Source organism: Chiloscyllium punctatum, chromosome 27 (genome assembly GCF_047496795.1).
Source record: "Chiloscyllium punctatum isolate Juve2018m chromosome 27, sChiPun1.3, whole genome shotgun sequence".
Lineage (NCBI taxonomy): Eukaryota > Metazoa > Chordata > Chondrichthyes > Orectolobiformes > Hemiscylliidae > Chiloscyllium > Chiloscyllium punctatum.
Genome location: NC_092765.1, coordinates 16289620 through 16311543, shown reverse-complemented (window position 1 = coordinate 16311543; position 21924 = coordinate 16289620). Strand labels below are relative to the sequence as shown.

At 44.2% G+C, this 21924-nt stretch overlaps 1 protein-coding gene across 1 annotated transcript in view; it reads right to left on the bottom strand.

Moving 5' to 3' along the window:
- The window catches only part of slc9a1a (solute carrier family 9 member A1a), a 60121-nt gene extending 44047 nt beyond the window's left edge, over positions 1–16074 (bottom strand). The window contains exon 1 of the mRNA XM_072548168.1: positions 15752–16074. Coding sequence (XP_072404269.1) covers positions 15752–16022 — 271 coding nt within the window. The 5' untranslated portion in view covers positions 16023–16074. The remainder of the gene's footprint in view (positions 1–15751) is intronic.
- Positions 16075–21924: the final 5850 nt, after the last annotated feature.

The following is a 21924-nucleotide window of genomic DNA, read 5'->3' as shown; positions in this document are numbered from 1 at the left end:
AATCAGCAGCTTAGGAATCTTACTCAAGACGACAACAGCAATTATAAAATGGCTTACTCCAGTTATGTGACATGGAATTACAACTTTCTTTGGTGACATCAAGGTGTTGACATCACCAAATCTAAAGCAAGTAGTGCTTTTAAATTCCTTAATCTTGTGACAATTAAGGTAACACTTAAACCATCTGTCCCACATATTATTGAAATACAAGCACTTTATCTAATACAACTCAATTAAGGGTCTGCAACTAACACATTCATTATAGGACTAAAATGCCTTGAGATAAATATATTTTGTTCAGGTTTATCATTAGCTTCAAGCTCTTCCTCAAAATTCTCTTTGTCATGAGTTATTTCAAAAACCCTGCCTCTTCAACTTTGGGCACTTTATGACATTATGAACTGTTCAAAGGGATTTCCCAGTACACATTTCTCAGCACTATTGTTCAAATGGTAACTTCTGCTGTAATAGCCAGACGGAGTTAGGTGCGTTCCTCCACATTCAGACTGTTATTAAGCTTCTGTTGATCAAAACACCCTTGTCTAGTATCTGGACTAATTTGAATTCTGGTAGTGAGGCTTCTTCTATTCCTTATGTTAGAGTTGAATGTCTCTTTCCCAATGAAGGCTGAAGGAAATAACTTCACCCAGATCATATTTCAAAGAAACAGATATCTGACCAAAGTTTCTTTCTCCAAGAAATTGCACACTTTGAATCAGAGAAGGCTAGCTGATGCAGTGGAGGAGGATATGGAGATCAGATTCACAAGGCCAAACCCCTACCCTCAAAAAGGAGAAATGTGCCTAAAATAAGACTAGGCTTTACAAAAATCATTTGATTTGATTTATTCCAGTATTACGTTCCAAGGTACAGTAAAAAGTGTCTTAAGGCAGATTGCACCATACAAGTGCAATAGGGTAACAGAACAGATTGCAAGATACAATGTTAGAGCTGCCAAGTTGGTGCACAGAGAGATCAACATTAACATTTAAAAGATCCATTCAAAAGTCTGATAACAGCGGGGAAGAAGCTGTTCTTGAACCTGTTCATGTGTATTCAAACTTGCAAACCTTTTGCCCCATGGAAGAAGGTGAAAGGGAGTATAACTGGATGGGAGGGGTCTGTGATTATGCTGGTTGCTTTCCCAATGCAGTGTAAGTATAGATGGAGTCAATTGATGGGAGACTAGTTTGAGTGATGGACTGGGCTGTGTTCACAACTCTCTAACTTCTTGCGAACTTCAAACCTTTCTGAGACCACAGTTCAAGATCTGTGCAATCTTGGTATTTACACAAGAGAAAAGATATTGAGGCAATAGAGTTCAGCCCAAATTCAATCAGATTTTGCAATGTATGAGGAAATACAAATACATTGACAGATTTGAATTGGGAATCTTTTCATTGAAATGAGAGAGTGATTTGAAAAGTTATTAAAATTCTGAAAGCATGGAAAAAGGTAGTTTCAACCAGACTGTTTAAATAATTAAAGGTTTAAAATGAGTAAATGTAGATACAAGATCAAAGATTGACAGAAAAATAAAAGTTTTGCAGAATTATTATTAGTGATTGAACAGAAACCATGTGAACAGCATTGCAGATTGGTGGTAGAAGATAATGGGAATTAAAGGATGTAGGAACAGAGCAAGGAAATTAATTAGGATGCTATTTGAATTGAAGATAAATATTAGCACAAAGATGGGTCTCGTGGGCAAATGGGACGAGGAGTGGCAGATGGAGTTTAATTTAGATAAATGTGAGGTACTGCATTTTGGAAAAGCAAATCAGGGCAGGATTTATACACTTAATGGTAAGGTCCTGGGGAGTGTTGCGCAACAAAGATTCTGGAGTGCTGACTCATAGTTCCTTGAAAGTGGAGTCACAGGTAGACAGGATAACGAAGGTGGTGTATGGTATGCTTGCCCTCATTGGTTAATGTATTAAGTATAGGATTTTGGAGGTCATGTTGCAGTTGTATCTGACATTGGTTCGGCCACTTTTGGAATACTGCATTCAATTTCGGTCTCCCTGCTAAAGGCAGGATATTGTGAAACTTGAGTTCAATAAAAAAAGGATGTTGCCAAGGTTGAGGGTTTGAGCTGTTGGGAGAGGCTGAATAGGCTGGGGCTGTTTTGCCTGGAGGCGGAGGGTTGACCTCTGTGGTGTATAAAATCATGAGGGACATGGATAGGGTAAATAGACAAAGGTCTTTTCCGTGTGTGTGTGTGTGTGTGTGTGTGTGTGTGTGTGTGTGTGTGTGTGTGTGTTGGGGAGGTGGGGGGGTGAGTCCAGGACGAGTGGGCATAGGATTAGGGTGAGAAGGGAAAGATTTAAAAGTGGCCTAAGTGGCATCTTTTTCAGTTCTGGAATGAACTGCCAGAAGAAGAAGTGGAGGTAGTAGGTACAATTACAACATTTAAAAGAAATCTGGATGGGTATATGAATAGCAAAGTTTCAGAGGGGTGTGGCAAAATGCTGGCAAATGGCACAAGGTTAATTTAGGATATCTGGTCAGCATGGACAATTTGAACTGAAATGCTTGTTTCCATGTTGTACAGCTCTGTGACTCTATGAATGGCCCATTGGTAACTAATGTTATTGGACTAAGCATGAAGTTTCAACAGTCAGCTGTCTGAATAACTTGTGTTTGTTTTTAAAAACTGAATGTTGAGGTTTATCCACATTTTTGTATTTCACCATCACCACTGAGTCAGCACTCACAGACTTGTCTGGTTGTGAAAAGAATATCTGAATTTTGCAAAACTGGACATTGTTACATTCCTAATCACTCAAGCAAAGAATACTCAAGTGCCAGAGCTGCTGACTGTCTTGGTGCCCCAACTGCACACAGCTTATAATAGGAGTCAGTTCAGTAAGAAATGATACCTACTTGACTGAGTGCAGCACCCTTATTTATTCTTCTGTAGACATTGCTGGGAAAGCTACCCATCCCTAATTGCCCTTCCACTGAGTGGCCTAGTAAGCCATGACAGAGAGCTGTTAAAAGTCAATACTGTGTATCTGGAGTCACATGTAGGCCAGATAAGAGAAAGACATGAGAGAAACAAAATACACAACTGCTGGAAGTCTGAAACAAAAACAGAAGTTGCTGGAGAAACTCAACAGGTCTGGCAGCATCTATGGAGAGAAAGCAGAGTAACGTTTTGGTTCTAGTGCCAATCCTAGAATTGAACATTGAGAACTAGATGAGTTTTTCATGACAATTGAATATTGCTGCCAAGATTCTCTTTCAATTACAGGTTTACTAATTTAGTTTAAAATTCACCAGCTGCCTTGGTGAGATTTGAACTTGTGCCGACACAGTTTTAGTCTGGACTTCCAGATTACCAGTCTAGTGACAATGTCATTACACTACTGACAAGACAGGAGTGTGATGGAATCCTAACGACACTTGGTTGGGTGCAGCTGCAATAATACTCAAGAGCTCAGGAGCACCACAGGTCAAACCAGTGAACTCATACCACATTCACATCCATACGATCGATGCACTGTGGCTGCAGTGCTCTGATCCAAATATGCTGCCACAGCTCATCGAGGCATTCTTGACAACATCACCCAAACTCCTGAAATCCAACATGCAGAATGAAAATGGCAGGTGGTGTATGGGATCACCATCAACACCGTTCACATAGAACCCAATTTAGACATACACAAACTGTCGCTTCATTGTTATAACTCTCACCTTAAAAATATAATAGCAGCACCTCTGCAACGAAGATTGCAGCAGTTCAAGAATTTTTTATCATGGAAAGTGATCATTATTATTGCAGCACTGGCTGACAAACAATGTTCCAGCTTAATCTCACTTTCAACTCTTGCTTCTCACCCAAGATAGCTAATGCACTTCAAGGACATATCCAAATATATTTCAAGTGTTTTATTTCTGCCTTTATCACCCTTTTAATCAGCAAATTGCAGACTCCCACCACAGGCTCACTGTCAACTTCTCAAAGGAAAACAGAGGTAGGCAATAAATCCAGCCTTCCCAACAATACCTGCATCTCAAGAATGCCTTTTTAAAAATGTAATGTTCAAGACAATAGAAAATACCTTTGAAAAGAATCAGCTCCTGTGAAAACAGATATCGTTCAAATCACACACAAGATAAACATGTGAAGAATGCGGAATGATATGACTGAGTTGTTTACTTCTGAAGATTTGTCACAGTCGGTATGTTATAGTTCATTAAGACTTGGGGAAGAAATCCAATTTCTGAATTATCATACTCATTGTCGTTAATGAGCATAACTTCATAAACAAGATGGTGGTGGTGGAGTAGGCAGTGTTCGGCCTCCTCAGCCCGTCTGTTTCTTTCCCCCCTTTTCTTTGATTCTCTTCTTTTTTTAAGATTTCAAAGTGCTTTTTCCTCTGATAAGAAAACTTCCCTTGTAGCAGCTATGAGCTGGAGCAAAGTAGGCTGGAGACCTGGGGCAGTGCAGAGCAGCTGACAGTCAGAGTGGAGCGGGCTGGAGGCCTGGAACAATGCGCAATTGCTAAGAGCCGGAGAGGAGTGGACTCGAGGCCTGGAGAGGAGCTGAGTGAAATGGGCTGGAGGCAGACAGTGGCATGGAGTGGCTGAGAACCGGAGAGAGTGGGCTAGAGGCCTGGAGTGGCACAGAGCGGCTGAGAGCCGGGACGACGTGGGCTGAAGGCCTGGAACAGTGAGGAAGGGCTAACAGCCAGAGTGGCTGACATCCAGAGCAGAGTGGGTTAGAGGCCTAGAATGGAGCAGCGCAGGCTGGAGGCCCGAATGGCGTGGAATGGCGGAGCGTTGGAGTGGAGCGGGCTTATGACCTAGAGTGGTGTGGAGCAGCTGAACCAGAACAGATCATGCTGGAGGCCTGGAGAGAAGTGGGCACCGTTATTGAAATGGGGTCTGGAGTAGGCCTGAAAAATGTGTTGCTGGAAAAGCGAAGCAGGTCAGGCAGCATCAAAGGAGCAGGAGAATCGACGTTTCGGGCATAAGCCCTTTTTCTGGAGTAGGCAGTCAGCAGCCTGTGAGGCTGGTCAGACAACATGTGGAACAGATAAGCAGTAAGCTCCTGCTACTGCAATGTAATGTTTATCTGTAATTTGTTTATCTGGCTGTAATGTTTATCCCTTTAACCACGTCTTATTTCCAACTTGAACTATGAATCACTCTAAGGTAATGCAACTTATTTTCTTCTTTATTCCTCTTTTTGCATTTAAGATTTGGACCTAGTCACTTTGCACCTAGGATAGTGCTATGTGAAACAATAGTGTAAACCTTTCACTGTGCCATTGTACTTCTTGAGGACGTGACAATAAAGGATATCCTCCTCAATATTCTATTCTATCTTAGAGCAGCAGAGGCTGTATTAAACAAAGCCGAGCAGGTACAAAGCTGAAGACAGTCCCTGTATTTAGTAGAATTGAGGCCAATGCACATTCCAAAGTGCTTCTACTGACCCTGCAAGTGAAAGTTCCAGCTTTGGATCCCTTTCATCCTGATGTAATAAACTCTTCATCTCAATCCTTGAACTAAAATTGTTGCCTTCCACAGATCTTAAATCCCTGAATATGTCAGGAACTACCCTATTTCAGACTTCCTGTGAAAGTTGTTCAGTTTCAGATGCATACACTTCAACAGAATGCTTTAGTACCCTCTGAACAGGAGGAAGGTTAGAGATGTAGGGTTTTGGACAACTGCTTACACATTTGTCCAGGCTGGACACTCAGGTAGACAGCAGAACTCTAAGTTCTCTTTGATGCCTTAGCAAAACCTGATACATCAATTAACATCTAAAGCAGATGCTCTCATTGTGTTTTTAGGAATTTGCTGCAATTGATTTTTGCCATTCCTTACATTACAACATTTTAAAAGCAATAAATTTGAAAGAATTACAATGTCAAGAGGTTGTGAAACACACTCCAAAAATACAAACTTTTATTTACTTTCCCAATCATACCCTTACCACCAGCACTGATACCAAGAATTACTTGAGATGAGAGAGCAGTGCAAGACTTGAACTGCCTTCAGGACTGTCGAGTCCATGTTAACAGGCACAGAATCAGTCAGACAACTTCAATGTTTTATTTATTTCTGTAGCAACCTATTCATTTTGCCCAAAATAATATTTTAATTCTCTGCTCTCTTCTCCTGGTTTCAGTTTCACTTTACTCTTCAGGGTGGCACAGTGGCTCAGTAATTAGCACTGCTGCCTCAGAGTGGCAGGAACCCGGGTTCAAATCCCGTCTCGGGCCACTGTGTGTGGAATTTGCAAATTCTCCCCATGTCTGTGTGGGTTTCCTCCGGGTGCTCCAGTTTCCCCCACAGTCCAAAGAAGTGCAGATCAGGTGAATTGGCCATGCTAAATTGCCCATTGCGATAGGTACATTAGTCAGGGGTAAATATAGGGTAGGGGAATGGATCTGGGTAGGTTACTCTTCGGAGGGTCGGTGTGGACGTGTTGGACCAAATGGCCTGTTTTCACACTATAGGGAAGCTAATCTTTACAGACTTGTCAGCAAAACCCCTCATATGAAATCTCAAAACACAAAAATATTCCCACTTTAAACAAACCAGTTGGTAAAATCCCCTACCAAATGAAGGTGCTAATAATCAAAAACTAAAGTTCTTTGCATCCACAACTGTGTGTTTGTCAATGGATAGATTGAGGGTACACCACTCACAGCAGTGTGTCAATGCACAATCTATTGCAAAAGCCATCAGCGATCCTGTTCAACACCCTTTTGCTCATTAGCATATATGCCAAAAGATGGAGAATTATAGACCAGTGAGTTTAACCTTTGGAGTGGGGAAAATGCCTGAGTCTATTATCAAGGAAGAAATAGCAGGGCATCTTGAAAGAAATAGTCCCATTTTACAGATGCAGCATGGGTTCATGAAGGGCAGGTCATGCTTCAAAAATCTTTTGGAATTCTATGAAGACATTTCAAGCTAGGTGAACAACGTGGACCCAGTGGATGTGGTGTAACCTAGATTTCCAAAAGGCCTTTGACAAGGTGCCGGACATAAAATAAGAATGCAAGGCGTTTGGGGTAAAGTATTAGCATGGATACAGGATTGGTTTACTGACAGGAAACAAAGAGAGGGATAAATAAGTGCTATTCTGGCTGGCAATCAGTGGCTAGTGGTGTCCCTCAGGGATTGGTGTTGGGACCACAATTACTTATAATTTATATGGATGATTTGGAATTGGGGACCACACGTACAGCGACAAAATTTGCAGGTGACACTAAGATGAGTGGCAGAGCAAAATGTGCAGAGGAACACAAATACATTGAGTGAGTGGGCAAAGGTCTGGCAGATGGAATACAATGTTAGCAAATGTGCAGTCATACATTTTGGTAGGAGTAATAGCAAAATAGATTACTACCTGAATGGTAAAAAGTTGCAGCATGCTGCTATGCAGAGGGACTTGGGTGTCCTTGTGCCTGAATCACAGAAGGTTGGTCTGCAGGTGCAACAGGTAATTAGGAAGGCAAATGAAATTTTGTCCTTCATTGCTGAAGGGGTTGAGTTTAAAAGCAGCTGTACAAGGTGCTGGTGAGGCCATACCTGGAGAACCATGTGCAGATTTGGTCTCCTTACTTAAGGATATACTGGCACTGGTGGGGGGTGCAGAGGAGGTTCACTAGGTTGATTCCAGAGTTGAGGAGGTTGGCTTGTGAGGAGAAGCTGAGTAGATTTGGATTATATTCATTGGAATTCAGAGGAATGGTGATGGTGGCGATGGGGGGAGGGATATCTTATACAAACACATAAAATTACGAAGGGAATTAATAAAATAAAAATAGGTAGGATGTTTCCATTGATAGGTGAAACTAGGACAAGACGGCATGGCCTCAAGATTAGATGAAGCAGGTATGGAACTGAACTGAGAAGGAACTTCTTCACCGAGAGGTTGTTAATCTATGGAATTCCTTGCCCGGGAAGTAGTTGACGTTACTTCAGTAACCGCTTTTAAAGCTAAGGTAAATATTCTTTTGAAAAATAAAGGAATTAAAGGATATGGTGAAAATGCGCATAAGTGGAATTGAGTCCACGAAATGTTTGAATGGCGGATCAGGTTCACAGGGCTAGACGGCCTACTCCTGCTCCTAGTTCCTATGTCAGTATATGGGTTTGTTAACAATTGGGTACAGCCCAAGTTCACTGAAAATCTTATAAACACCGGTTATTAATATACAAGATCAGCAAAAGCTGCAAACTCTGCCATCACAGAATGTTTCCATTCCTCACATTAAAATAAGATGTACTTAAGGCTGCTTCAAATACTCCAAACATGTGGTGTGGAAAATTTACTGGTTTGCTGCAGTCCCACCCTACAACCAACTGTGCCTCTCAGAAAACACACAATCTTACGTCTGTCTTTAACTCCAAGCTAATAATTATATTAAAGCTTAGAATTAGGCAAAATGCAACCAGCTCTTTCACACACACTGCATTTAGAATATCACAATAAAGGGTCCTTCATTAAATGTATGATAAAAATTTAGGCAGAAAAATCTTTAATACTCAAGGAATGAAGTCAATGAAAAAAGTCATGTGTTGAACTGAGACCAGTGAGACCGCCTGGTGTATCAGTGCACTCTAGACTGGACAGAGAAAGAATGAGAGACATACAAACAGATGATCCCATCAGTGACTTTTAAAATGATTTCACTCCTATAAACCTAACCTCACTAAGAACAAATGAGAGTTGTGGGAATAAGAGTAAGACTGGGGACTGTGTAATATTATAACATTATAAGATATGGAGCAGAATTAGGCCATTTGCCAGTCAAGTCAGCTTTGCCATTCAATCAGGATCAGATTAGAAACAACGTGAAATTTCTGATCACTGTGAGTAAAATAAAATATAGACTGGCTCCAACAAATCACCTCAAGCTGAAACTTGAATCTTTCTTCACTTGCTTGGGTCCATGTATTTTCTCCATTTTCTGGCATTTAAAAGTAAATTAGTCCCTTGTTGGTTGCTATGGGGTGAGAACTCTTTCCTCTGTTATCTGTGCAATAGAAATAGTCACACAACTCCCTCAGGAATTAAAAGGGAGGGTAGGGACCACACCTTTTTATGCTGCTGATAAGGGGCAAATACAGCTCTTGCAACATTTTTGACAAAAAGAAAACCCAGAAAACAAACAGTCTGACTAATGCTGCAAAATGTCAGAGCTCCATCAAAACACAAATTAGACCCTGTACATCTGCAAATGAAATGTGTTTGCCTGTACCTGATCAAATCTGCAAACTCTGGCCCAACAGATTCAGGAATGTTCTCAGAGCGTTGCTACGTACCACAGATTACAAAAGTACACGAGTCTGCAGCGCAATCTTGATAATCCAAACATTCAACATACAGTCATCGTTTAAGAAGTTCTCTCAGCATTGCTCTACGCAGCATAAACTGCCCTATAAACCACTGCTGCACAGCAGTGTTCACTCAAACCGCTGCCAGATGATCTTTTGGTCAAAAATATGTTACAGCGCAAACTGTTCCTTGAAGAGCTTGTGGCACAGCACATTCAAATTGAATGGAAGAATCTGTGGCAATACTGCCAGATCCATCCTTCACAACAGTGGGACAGACAGAATTTCAGTAACATTTGGTCTTTGTTTTCTGAGGGCCTGCAACCAGATAAATGCATCAACACACAAAGGTGACCATCAGGATGAAGTGGCATTGAGTAAGTTACTTCCTTCTTGTGAGATTTGCATAAAATGCTCATGTGAACATTGCACATTCTCAGTCCCCAGATATGTAAGATGATAGATCTGACTATGTTGCCACAGAATGCTCCATTCAGCTGGACCATGCTATACCACCTTTCCATCATGAAAACGTTTATGCAATATATTATCTTTGGTCATTGATCCACCCAGCATTGGTATACACACAACACCCTTGAAGAACAGATTGAAAATACTCTATGATATGGAGGTACCTGGTGGCGGACTGGGATGGACAAGGTCAGAAGTCACACAACACCAGGTGATAGTACAACAGATTTACTTGAAATCACAAGCTCTCGGAGGGTTGCCTCTTTGTCAGATGAAGAGACCCATCACCTGACGAAGATTCACCTGGCATAAAATGTAAATTCTAACTACAGTTTGGTTTCTTAGTTACACTACAGAAGAATGTGAACTGTATACACTACAGAAGAATGTGAAATGTAATGATAAATTTGAACTACTGCATGACAAAATTTGCAAACTTTGTAAATTTCTTTTGTGTAAAAGCAAAATAAAACTTTTTAAAAACAAATCTAAGGAGAAATATCTAATTCTGCACAGTTTAATCAGATTGAACATAGAACAGTACAGGCTCTTCGGCTCTCGATGCTGTGCCGGCCTTTTATCCTACTCTAAGATCAGACGAATTTAAATACCATTCATTTTACTGTCTTCCATGTGCCTATCCAACAGTCAATTAAATGCCCCTCATGTAGCTGACTCTACTATGACTGCCAGCAGTGCGTTCCATGCACCCGCCATTGTCTGTGTAAAGAGCATAACTCTGACATCTTCCCTAAACCTTCCTCCAATTACCTTTAAAATTATGTCCCTTCGTGATAGACATTTCTGCCATGGGAAAAAGTATCTGGCAATTCACTCTACCTTTGCCTCTCAACATCTCGTACACCTACAACAAGTCACCTCTCATCCTTCTTTGCTCCAATGAGAAAAGCCCAAGCACCCCCAACCTTTCTTCATAAAATATGCCCTCCAGTCCAGGCACTAGCTTAATAAGTCTCCTTTGTACCCTCATGAAGGCTTCCACATCCGCCCTATAATGAGGCAACCAGAACTGAGCACAATATTCCAAGTGTGGTCTAACCAGGGGTCTATGGAGTTGCAGTATAACCTCATGACTCTTAAGCTCAATACCCCTACTAATGAAAGCCAACACCATATGCCTTCTTAACAACCGGTTAACTTGGGTGGCAACTTTGAGGGATTTATGGACATGGACCTCAAGATCCCTCTGTTCCTCCACACTGCCAAGAATCCTGCCTTTAACCCTGTATTCTGCATTCAAATTCGACCTCCCAAAGTGAATGACTTCACATTTTTCCTCGGTTGAACTCCATCTGCCACATATCTGCCCAGTTCTGCATCCTGTCAATGTCCTGTTGCAATGTACAACAGCCCTTCACACTATCTTCGTGTCATCGGCAAACTTACTAAACCATCCTTCCACTTCCTCATCCAAGCCATTTATTAAAAAATCACAAAGAGCAGAGATCCCAGAATCGATCCCTATGGATCGGCACTGGTCACCGAGATTCAGGCCGAATACTTTCCATCTACTACCACCCTTTGTCTTCTATGGGCCACCCAATTCTGTATCTCAGCCAGATTCCCTGTATCCCACGCCTCCTTACTTTCTGAATGAGCCTACCATGGAGAACCTAATCAAACACCTTGCTAAAATCCATGTACACCACACTCACTGCTCCATCTTCACCAATGTGTATTGTCACATCGTCAAAGAATTCAATAAGGTTTGTGAGGCATGACCTGCCCCGCACAAAGCCATGGTGACTATCTCTAATAATACAAGTAATCATAAATCCTGTCTCTCAGAAGCTTCTCCAATACCTTGCCTACCACAGACGTAAGACTGAATGGTCTGTAATTCCCAGGGTTTTCCTATTCTCTTTCTTGAACAGTCATCTGGCATTACTTCAGTGGGCAGTGAGGACACAAAGATCATCCCCAAAGGGCAGCAAACTCTTCCCTTGCTTCCTGTAGTAACCTAAGGTATATCCCATCTGGCCCAGGGATTTATCTATCCTTAGGTTTTTCAAACTTTTCAGCACATCCTCCTTCCCAACATCAACCTGTTCTAGCATACCAGTCTGTGCTGTCCTTAGAAAGTGTCAAGGTCCCTCTCAGTTGTGAATACTGAAGCAACGTATTCATAAAGGACCTCCCCTACTTCCTTAGACTCCAGGCCCTACCCTCCCTCTGGCCACCGCCTTGTTCCTCACATAAGTGTAGAACACCTTAGGGTTTTCCTTAATCCTATCCATAAAGCTTTTTCATGCCCCCTTCTAGCTCTCCTAAGTCCATTCTTCAGTTCCTTCCTAACTACCTTGTGACACTCGAAAGCCCTATCTGATCCTTGGCTCCTCAACCTTAAGTAAGCTTCCTTTCTCCTCTTGATTAGATCTTCCAGATCCCTTATCACCCAAGGTTCTTTCAACCTACCATCCTCCACTTGCCTCAGTGGGACAAGCCTGCCCAGTACTATCAGCAAGTGCTTCCTAAACAACCTCTACATTCCTGTCACACAGAACTGTTAGAACAAGATTGTTAGAACAAGGTGTAGCCAACTCAAAACACAGTATCTTCGCCATAAGCCAGTCTCTACCCATTAATCCTGCTAACTGAAGATAAAAGCCATGTCCACGTATGCAGCAACACATCACATATTGAGGGAAAGCACCCAAAGAAGTTCTGCCAATGTAAATCCTGCCAGCGTTTATGGTCTCCAATTCTGTTCGGTCATTCCTCTAATTCAATCTCAGACCCCAAAGACATTACCGCCCAGAAGTGCCTCTGTGATGCACTTCACCAAATGATTGGGAGTTTTCTTGGTGGACCAACCTCCTGAGTCTGCCATCATACATTGCACCACTTCTTTGAGGATATTAATGCACATAGCAATGCTGGATGGATCTGTGGCCAGATATTATATGGCATTATATATTGACTCTCACCAGCCACACTCCAAAAAATCTTAATATTCACATTCTAAATGATGTCCAGGGTGATGTTTTAGAACTTAACACTGTGTCCAGAAATAACACATCAGTGCACCGGTGATTTGGGTGAAGTTCAATGAAACAGAGTCATGTAACTTTCCAAACAGGCTAGGGCTGCCACTGTGTTTAGAGCTTAGAAGGAGATGAATTTGCTCAGTGCATACAAGAAAATTTTCTGATTCAGTTTGTGGATGTCCTTCCTAGAGAAGGTGCAAAACTTGACCTACTCTTGGGGGAATAAGGCAGGGCAGGTGACTGAGGTGTCAGTGGGGGAGCACTTTGGGGCCAGCGACCATAATTCGATTAGATTTAAAATGGTGATGGAAAAGTATAGACCATATCTAAAAGTTGAAGTTCTAAATTAAAGGAAGGCTAATTTTGACGGTATTAGACAAGAACTTTTGAAAACCGATTGGTGGCAGATGTTCGCAGGTAAAGGAATGACTGGAAAATGGGGAAGCCTTCAAAAATGAGATAACGAGAGTCCAGAGTCAGTATATTCCTGTTAGGGTGAAAGGAAAGGCTGGTAGGTGTAGGGAATGCTGGATGACTAAAGAAATTGAGGGTTTGGTTAAGAAAACGAAGGAAGATATATCAGGTATAGACAGCATAGATCGAGTGAATCCTTAGAAGAGCATAAAGGCAGTAGGAGTATACTTAAGAGGGAAATCATGTGGGCAGAAAGGGGACATGAGATAGCTTTTGGAAAATAGGGTTAAGGAGAATCCAAAGGGCTTTATAAATACATTAAGGACAAAAAGGTAACTAGCGGGAGAATAGGGCTCCTCAAAGATTAGCAAGGCAGCCCATCTATGAAGACACAGGAGATGGAAGAGATACCAAACGAGTATTTTGCATCAGAGTTTACTGCGGAGAAGGATATGAAATATATAGAATGTGAGAAAATAGATGGTGACATTTTGAAAAATGTCCATATTACAGAGGTGGTGCTGCTGGATGTCTTGAAATGCATAAAAGTGGATAAATCCCCAGGACCTGATCAGTTGCACCCTAGAAATCTGTGGGAAGCTGGGGAAGTGATTGCTGGGGCACTTGCTGAGATATTTGTATCATAGATAGTCACAGATGAGGCGCTGGAAGACTGGAGGTTGGCTAACATGGTGCCATAATTTAAGAAAAGTAGTAAAGAACAGCTAGGGAACTATAGGCCAGTAAGCCTGACACCAGTGGTGGATAAATTGAAAGGAATCCTGAGGGACAGGATTTACATGTATTTGGAAAGGCAAGGACTGATTAAGGATAGTCAGCATGGCTTTGTGTGTGTCTCACTAACTTGATTGAGTTTTTTGAAGAAGTCATAAAGAGGATTGATGAGGGCAGAGCAGTAGACGTGATCTATCTGGATTTCACTAAGGCATTCGACAAAGTTCCCCATGGGAGACTGTTTAGTAAGGTTAGATCTCAATGAATACAGAGAGAACTAGCTATCTGGATACAGAGCTCGCTTGAAGGCAGAAGACAGTGGGTGGTGATGTTGGAGTTGCTTTTCAGATTGGAGGCCTGTGACCAGTGGTGTGTCACAAGGATTGGTGCTGGGTCCACTACTTTTCGTCATTTATATAAATGATTTGGATGTGAACAGAGGAGGGATAGTTAGTATGTTTGTAGATAACACTATAATTGGAGGTATAGTGGACAGATGCCAAAGGAAGTGTAGGAGGCTGGTATAATGACAGCATTTAAAAGGCATCCAAATGGGTAGGTATATGAATAGGAAAGGTATATGAATATGAATATATGAATATGAATATGGGCCAACTGTTGGCAAATAGGATGAGATTAGGTTAGGACATTGGTCGGCCACGAGTTAGACCAAAGGGTCTGTTTCCATATCATACATCTCTATGACTATGTTTCTATGTACAAATCTGTTTTTATTTTCTTCTTACCAAATGACTTCCATTTCATGCAAAAACATCAAATGAGACAGACAACTAACTGTGAGTGTATGAGTTACCCCATCCACATAGCCAAGCAAAATTGGCAGTAATTGTAAAATCTATTCAGATTCTCTCAACCTGAACATGCTCTAACATTGAGACCAAATAAAAGCATCCTCCACATAACCCAAAGGACAGAACAGACAGCCAGCAGCAACAAGCAGAATGATTATAGGGAAAACAATAACAAACCTTTGTCAAGAACAAAATTAATTTGCAGCTAGAGAAACGTAGACAGAGAGACAGCTAACATGGATTTAAAGTCACATCAGGGCTGTCTAACTTAACTAAGTTTGAGGTAATATTTGAGAGGATTAAGGCAGACAGTGCAGTCCGTTTATAGAGTTGCCAAAAGGAAACTAGAAATGAGAAACCATTTTCAAGTGGATGTTTATGATCTAAAATGCACTATTTGAAAGTTACTAGTAGAACCACATTCCATATCTGTTAAAGAAGCAAATAGACATTCTGAAAGGGAATAGCTTGCAGAATAACCCAAGAATACAAGAATAGGAGTAGACCATATGGCACGATGACCCTTTTCCACAACTCAGTACAATATTTGCTAATCTTGGGTTTCAACTCCACTTTTTCACCGCTCCCCATATATCTCGATTCCCTCAAAACCAAAAACTTAGTTTATATTAGATGTAAATGTATTCAAGATGAAGGCTCCTCAACCTACTGGGGCATAGAGTTCCAAAGATTAACCCTGATTTTTGAATGAAGTGATTTATCTTCACCTCACCCTTTAAATGATCAGCGCCTGATCCTGAGATTGTATCCCTGAAGGGAAAGGGGTAGAAAACACAGAAGCAAGGAATGGGCTAGAGCCAGCACTCAGATGACGGGCAGAATGGACACATGCAGTGTGTGATCCTGAGTTTCTGGGAAGGGGGTGGGCGGCGGGGGAAAGAGGGGTCGTGGTGGTCGAAGACAGATAGCGGGGTAGGATTCGCCTGCGTCCTGCACGGTGCTGCAGGACACCAGGACATACCTGTCCCATTCACCCACCTAGTTTCAGGACGGAGGCCAACAGGATCCACAGCGCCACAACGAACGGGGACCTGACATGACCGAAGTCGACGGTCACCACCGGGAAGGCCTTGACGCTCTTGTTGCGGGAAACACTTCTCGAGCTGTCGGACTTATTCGCCTCACTTGCCGACGCCGAAGCAGGTGTCCCCGAGCACACGCTCAACAGAGCCCAGGAGCCGAGCAGCAGACACACAAGGGAAATCCGGGAACACACCCGCACCTGGGCGACAGCCGCCATCAGCAGCATCCCAACGGTGAACTGACCCGAGGGAGCAGAGCCGACAACTGAACCGAGCGGCAGTCCGCGAACAGCCAGCCACAGCGCCACCTGCAGCCCTGGAGGACTGAATCACAACGTCAGCGATCAACCAACATCATCAGCAAGCACGTCCCTCGCAGGGCTGGAACTACGCTTTCCAAATGCTTTTGTTTTAAAAACCCTCTGCTGCAACTATATTTGGGGCTTGAAAAATGTTACCACCCGTCAGTGAAAACAATGGCTGTTCTAACTCAGTCCGAATCCTTGAAGCCATTAATATCCTCAGATCTTGTGATCCAGCATGAGATAATTTTCCAAAATTCAAACCGTAGCCCTTGCAAGTTACTTACACCCGAGGTGCACATCCTTTTAAATCAGTTGAAGATTCCTGCCTTTATTCTTTCACGCAATGCGTCCTGGGTCCTGCACGTTCTGCATGAAAACATTTTCTCTCATCTTTCCCATAACGTTTCTGCAAATCACTTGAATCGAGGCTCTCCGGAGGAGCGGGAGAATTCACGTTTCAGACTTAAAACATTCATCATGAAGGGCTTATGTCAGAAACGTCGATTCTCCTGCTCCTCGGATGCTGCCTGACCGACTGTGCTTTTCCACCACTACACTCTTCCATCTCCAGCATCTGCAGTCCTCACTTTTTCCTATGCTCTCTCCACACTGACCTCTCTGCTAAAGTCCTTCATGTTTATCGAGGTCCATCCCAATTTTGTAGATCTCAATCAAATCTCTGATCAGCCTCCTCTGTTCCTTGAAGGACAGACCCAGTCCATCCAATCTTTCCTGAAAACATCTGCCTATACCTCATTTATATCCTTCCCAGTGCAAATATATTCTTTTTGTAATGAAGTGATTAGGAATCTATACAGTACTCAAGTTGAGGCCTAACTCAACTGGAAGGACTGGTGGATGAGGAGAGATTGACTAGGTTAGGATTGTGGATTAGTGGTGCTGGAAGAACACAGCAGTTCAGGCAGCATCTGAGGAACAGCAAAAGCCCTTCATCAGGAATAAAGGCAGAGAGCCTGAAGCATCAGGAGATTACATAGAACAGTACAGCACAGTACAGGCCCTTCGGCCCTCGATGTTGTGCTGGCCTTTTATCCTACTCAAACATCAGACTAACCTACACACCCCACAATTTATTGCCATCCATGCGCTTGTCCAGTGTGGAGAGATAAGCTAGAGGAGGATGGGGGTGGGGAGAAAGTAGCATAGAGTACAACAGATGAGTGGGGGAGGGGATGAGGTGATAGGTCAGGGGCAGGGGGAGGGGGGAGTGGATAGGTGGAAAAGAAGATAGGCAGGTAGGGACAGTGCTGAGCTGGAAGTTTGGAACTAGGGTGGGGTGGGGTGGGGGAAGGGGAAATGAGGAAACTGTTGAAGTCCACATTGATGCCCTGGGGTTGAAGTGTTCTGAGGCGGAAGATGAGGCGTTCTTTCTTCAGGCGTCTGGTGGTGAGGGACCGGCGGTGAAGGAGACCCAGGACCTCCATGTCCTCGGCAGAGTGGGAGGGGGAGTTGAAATGTTGGGCCACAGGGCGGTGTGGTTGATTGGTGCGGGTGTCCCGGAGATGTTCCCTAAAGCGCTCTGCTAGGAGGCGCCCAGTCTCCCCAATGTAGAGGAGACCGCATTGGGAGCGATGGATACAATAAATGATATTAGTGGATGTGCAGGTAAAACTTTGATGGATGTGGAAGGCTCCTTTAGGGCCCTGGATAGAGGTGAGGGAGGAGGTGTGGGCACAGGTTTTGCAGTTCCTGTGGTGGCAGAGGAAGGTGCCAGGATGGGAGGGTGGGTTGTAGGTGGGGGGTGGGGGGGGGGGGGGGGGGGCGGCGTGGACCTGACCAGGTAGTCACAGAGGGAACGGTCTTTGCGGAAGGCAGAAAGGGGTGCCCTGGTGGTGGGGTCTTTTTGGAGGTGGCGGAAATGTCGGTGGATGATTTGGTTTATGTGAAGGTTGGTAGGGTGGAAGGTGAGCACCAGGGGCATTCTGTCCTTGTTACGGTTGGAGGGGTGGGGTCTGAGGGTGGAGGTGCGGGATGTGGATGAGATGCGTTGGAGGGCATCTTTAACCACGTGGGAAGGGAAATTGTGGTCTCGAAAGAAGGAGGCTATCTGGTGTGTTCTGTGGTGGAATGTTCCTCCTGGGAGCAGATACAGTGGAGGCGGAGGAATTGGGAATACAGGATGGCATTTTTGCAAGAGGTAGGGTGGGAAGAGGTGTAATTCAGGTAGCTGTGGGAGTTGGTGGGTTTGCAAAAAATGTCAGTGTCAAGTCGGTTGTCATTAATGGAGATGGAGAGGTCCAGGAAGGGGAGGGAGTTGTCACAGATGGTCCAGGTAAATTTAAGGTCAGGGTGGAATGTGTTGGTGAAATTGATGAATTGCTCAACCTCCTCGCGGGAGCATGAGGTGGCGCCAATGCAGTCATCAATGTAGCAGAGGAAGAGGTGGGGAGTGGTGCAGGTGTAATTACGGAAGATCAACTGTTCTACGTAGCCAACAAAGAGACAGGCATAGCTGGGGCCCATATGTGTGCCCATGGCTACCCCTTTGGTCTGGAGGAAGTGGGAGGATTCAAAGGAGAAATTGTTAAGAGTGAGGAACAGTTTGGCCAAACGAATGAGAGTGTCGGTGGAAGGGTACTGTTGGGGACGTCGGGAGAGGAAGAAACGGAGGGCTTGGAGAAACTGGTCATGGCGGATGGAGGTGTAGATGGATTGGATATCTATGGTGAAGATGAGGCGTTGGGGGCCAGGGAAATGGAAGTCTTGGAGGAGATGGAGGGCATGGGTGGTGTCTTGAAAGTATGTGGGGAGTTCCTGGACTAGGGGGGATAGGATATTGTTGAGGTAGGTAGAGATGAGTTCAGTGGGGCAGGAGCAAGCTGAGACAATGGGTCGGCCAGGGTGGTCAGCTTGTGGATCTTGGGAAGGAGGTAGAACCGGGCAGTTCGGGGTTCCCGGACTATGAGGTTGGAAGCTGTGAGTGGGAGATCTCCTGAGGTGATGAGGTTCTGTATAGTCTGGGAGATGATGGTTTGGTGATGGGGGTGGGGTCATGGTCGAGGGGGCGGTAGGAAGAGGTGTCGTTGAGTTGGCGTTTGGCTTCAGCGGTGTAGAGGTCAGTGCGCCAGACTACCACTGCGCCCCCTTTATCTGCTGGCTTGATGGTGAGGTTGGGATTGGTACAGAGGGATTGGAGGGCTGTGTGTTGTGAGGGTGAGAGCTTGGAGTGGGAGAGGGGGTAAGCAGGTTGAGGCGGTTAATGTCCCGGTGGCAGTTGGAAATGAAGGGGTCGAGGGCAGGTAATAGGCCAGCGCGGGGTGTCCAGGTGGATGCAGTGTATTGGAGGTGGGCGAAGGAGTCCTCGGAAGGTGGGCGGGAGTCCTGATTGTGAAAGTAAGCTCGGAGGCGGAGGCGGCGGAAGTGGAAGAAGTGTTCAACGTCACAGCCTGTATTAAATTCATTGATGCATGGACGGAGGGGGATGAAGGTGAGTCCTTTGCTGAGGACTGATTGTTCGTCCTCAGTGAGGGGAAGGTCTGGAGGTATGGTGAAATTTCAGCAGGGCTGGGAGCTGGGATCTGGTGTGGAGCTGGTGTGGAGCTGGGAGTGGGGGCGGAGCCAGTAACTGGAGTGTGTGTGATGGTGGGGGGAATGGGGGTGGAGTCATGAGCAGGGGTGGTGTTCCCCTCAGGGGAGCCGAGAATGGTGACAGTGGGATCTGTGGGGGGGGGCGTGTCAGCAGAATGCAGGTGAGTGGCATTGGTGAGAGCGGAAGTGGTGGCAGACATGGCAGTAGGGGTAGCGGAAGTCACTGAGTGTGTGACATCAGCGATGATGTGAGGGGCGGAAGTGATGTCACGTGTGATGCATGAGGAATTGTGAGGGGCAGAAGTGGTTGTGGGAGTGGCCATGATGGGGGCAGAAGTGACATCATCAATTAGCGTGGGGGTGGCAGCTGCACCAGCCGCATGGCTAATGGCGTCCGAGCAGTTCCAGAGGCCGGGGGACTCTTCTGGAATGTTTGAGGAGCGCTGGTTATGGAGGTGGGTAGATAAAGGTTTGTTGTACTGACAGTTTTTGATGTTTGAGATGGAGTTGAAATACTGTTTGTTGAGAGAATGAATTCTCCTGAGGATGTACTACAGAGTGGGCCCTTTGCAATTCTGAGAGAGTGTGGCCCTCAGCTGAGGCAGGGCTGACTGTAGAGAGGTTAGGTGCCGGCGCATTGCTGCAAGCGTGGAGCGGAGGATCTTGAAGGAGAACTGTTGCTGGTGTTTCCGAATCTGTAGTCTGTACTGTTTGTCCTGTTCGGGTCCGACCTCTGCTGGTTTAAAGGTGGTCTGGAGTCCATGTGGGATAAGTTGGTTACAGAGGCAGGCACTGAGGAAGCAAATGTGGCTGTGGTAACGAGTTTGTTTCAGGATTTTGTTGAAGAGCTTCAGGGCAGAGGAAATGACCTGGGAGTTGTAGTGGGAGAGGGACTCTCTGAGATTCTTGTAGAGAGAGGAGGAAAACTTCTTCAAGGCAGCCATCCTTGCAAGAGGATTCGCAGTAGGGTTAAAATCAACTAGGTAAAAACAATGACTGCAGATGCTGGAAACCAGATTCTGGATTAGTGGTGCTGGAAGAGCACAGCAGTTCAGGCAGCATCTGAGGAGCAGTAAGATCGACGTTTCGGGCAAAAGCCCTTCATCAGGAATACAGACAGAGAGCCTGAAGCGTGGAGAGATAAGCTAGAGGAGGGTGGGGGTGGGGAGAAAGTAGCATAGAGTACAAGGGATTGTTTTCGCTGGAGTTCAGACAGGTGAAGGGGGACCTCACAGAGACTTATAATATTCTAACAGGAGTAGACAAGGAAAATACAGGGAGGGTGTGTCCCAAATCAGGGGTCACAGTCTGAAGATTCAGGGTGGACCATTTAGGACGTGGATGAGGTGACTGTTCTTCCCTTACCTGAGATCTGGTGGCCCTCACCAGAGAAGAGAAGGACAGTCCTTCATGGTAACCTCAAACCAATGATGGGAATTGAACCCACACTGTTGACATAACACTAATCAGTAACCCAACAATCCAGCCCACTGAGCTAAACCAATTCTCAATTTATAAAGATGAGAAAGATATAAAACAAACAGAGACTTCTTGTGGGAGCCCAACAACTGAATACACATAAGCCCATACTTTTAATGCTTCACAATGTATATTTGATAACATATGGAACAAGAGAAAGATCCTGAATTTTGATTGAAAATTTTAATAATGACTGGCAGATGAACACAACATTTTGGGGAACAGTCAGTCCAAGCATGATTCTGTTTTAATTTACTTCTTGATGGCAAGTTTCAGTTTGCATTTCAAAACTTGATTTTGGACATCTATCCAAATGTAATGTGATAAAATTAGTTACTGACGTAAAGCACCAACTCCACTGAAAAACATCTCTGCCTTTCTGCCACAGACACTGCCTATTGCAAGAAGTAGTCCCCTGTGTTGTGGCATACATAAATGCAGCCTTTCTAATTTGCTACTACATAAAGAATGAAGTGATTAATACGGGTGCATTTAAGGGGAAGCTATACAACCACAAGAGGAGAAATTAATAGAAACATGTGCTATCTTTGCATGCAAGGTTGGTCATTTTGTTATCCAATCAATGGTCTCCTCAGATGTTGAGTTGAAAAGTGATGTATATCCTGCAATAAATCTTAATGTGTTCCAAGGTCAGGGGCAAATAACTTTGTGTCATCTCTCATGAGGAGCAGGTGATTGCATCATTCACAGCAAGGGGATTCATTTGATCTCTGTTTGGTGTCTTTGGAGGATGTCTTCAGGATCACTACTATTGGGTTAGTGATGAGGTGTTGCT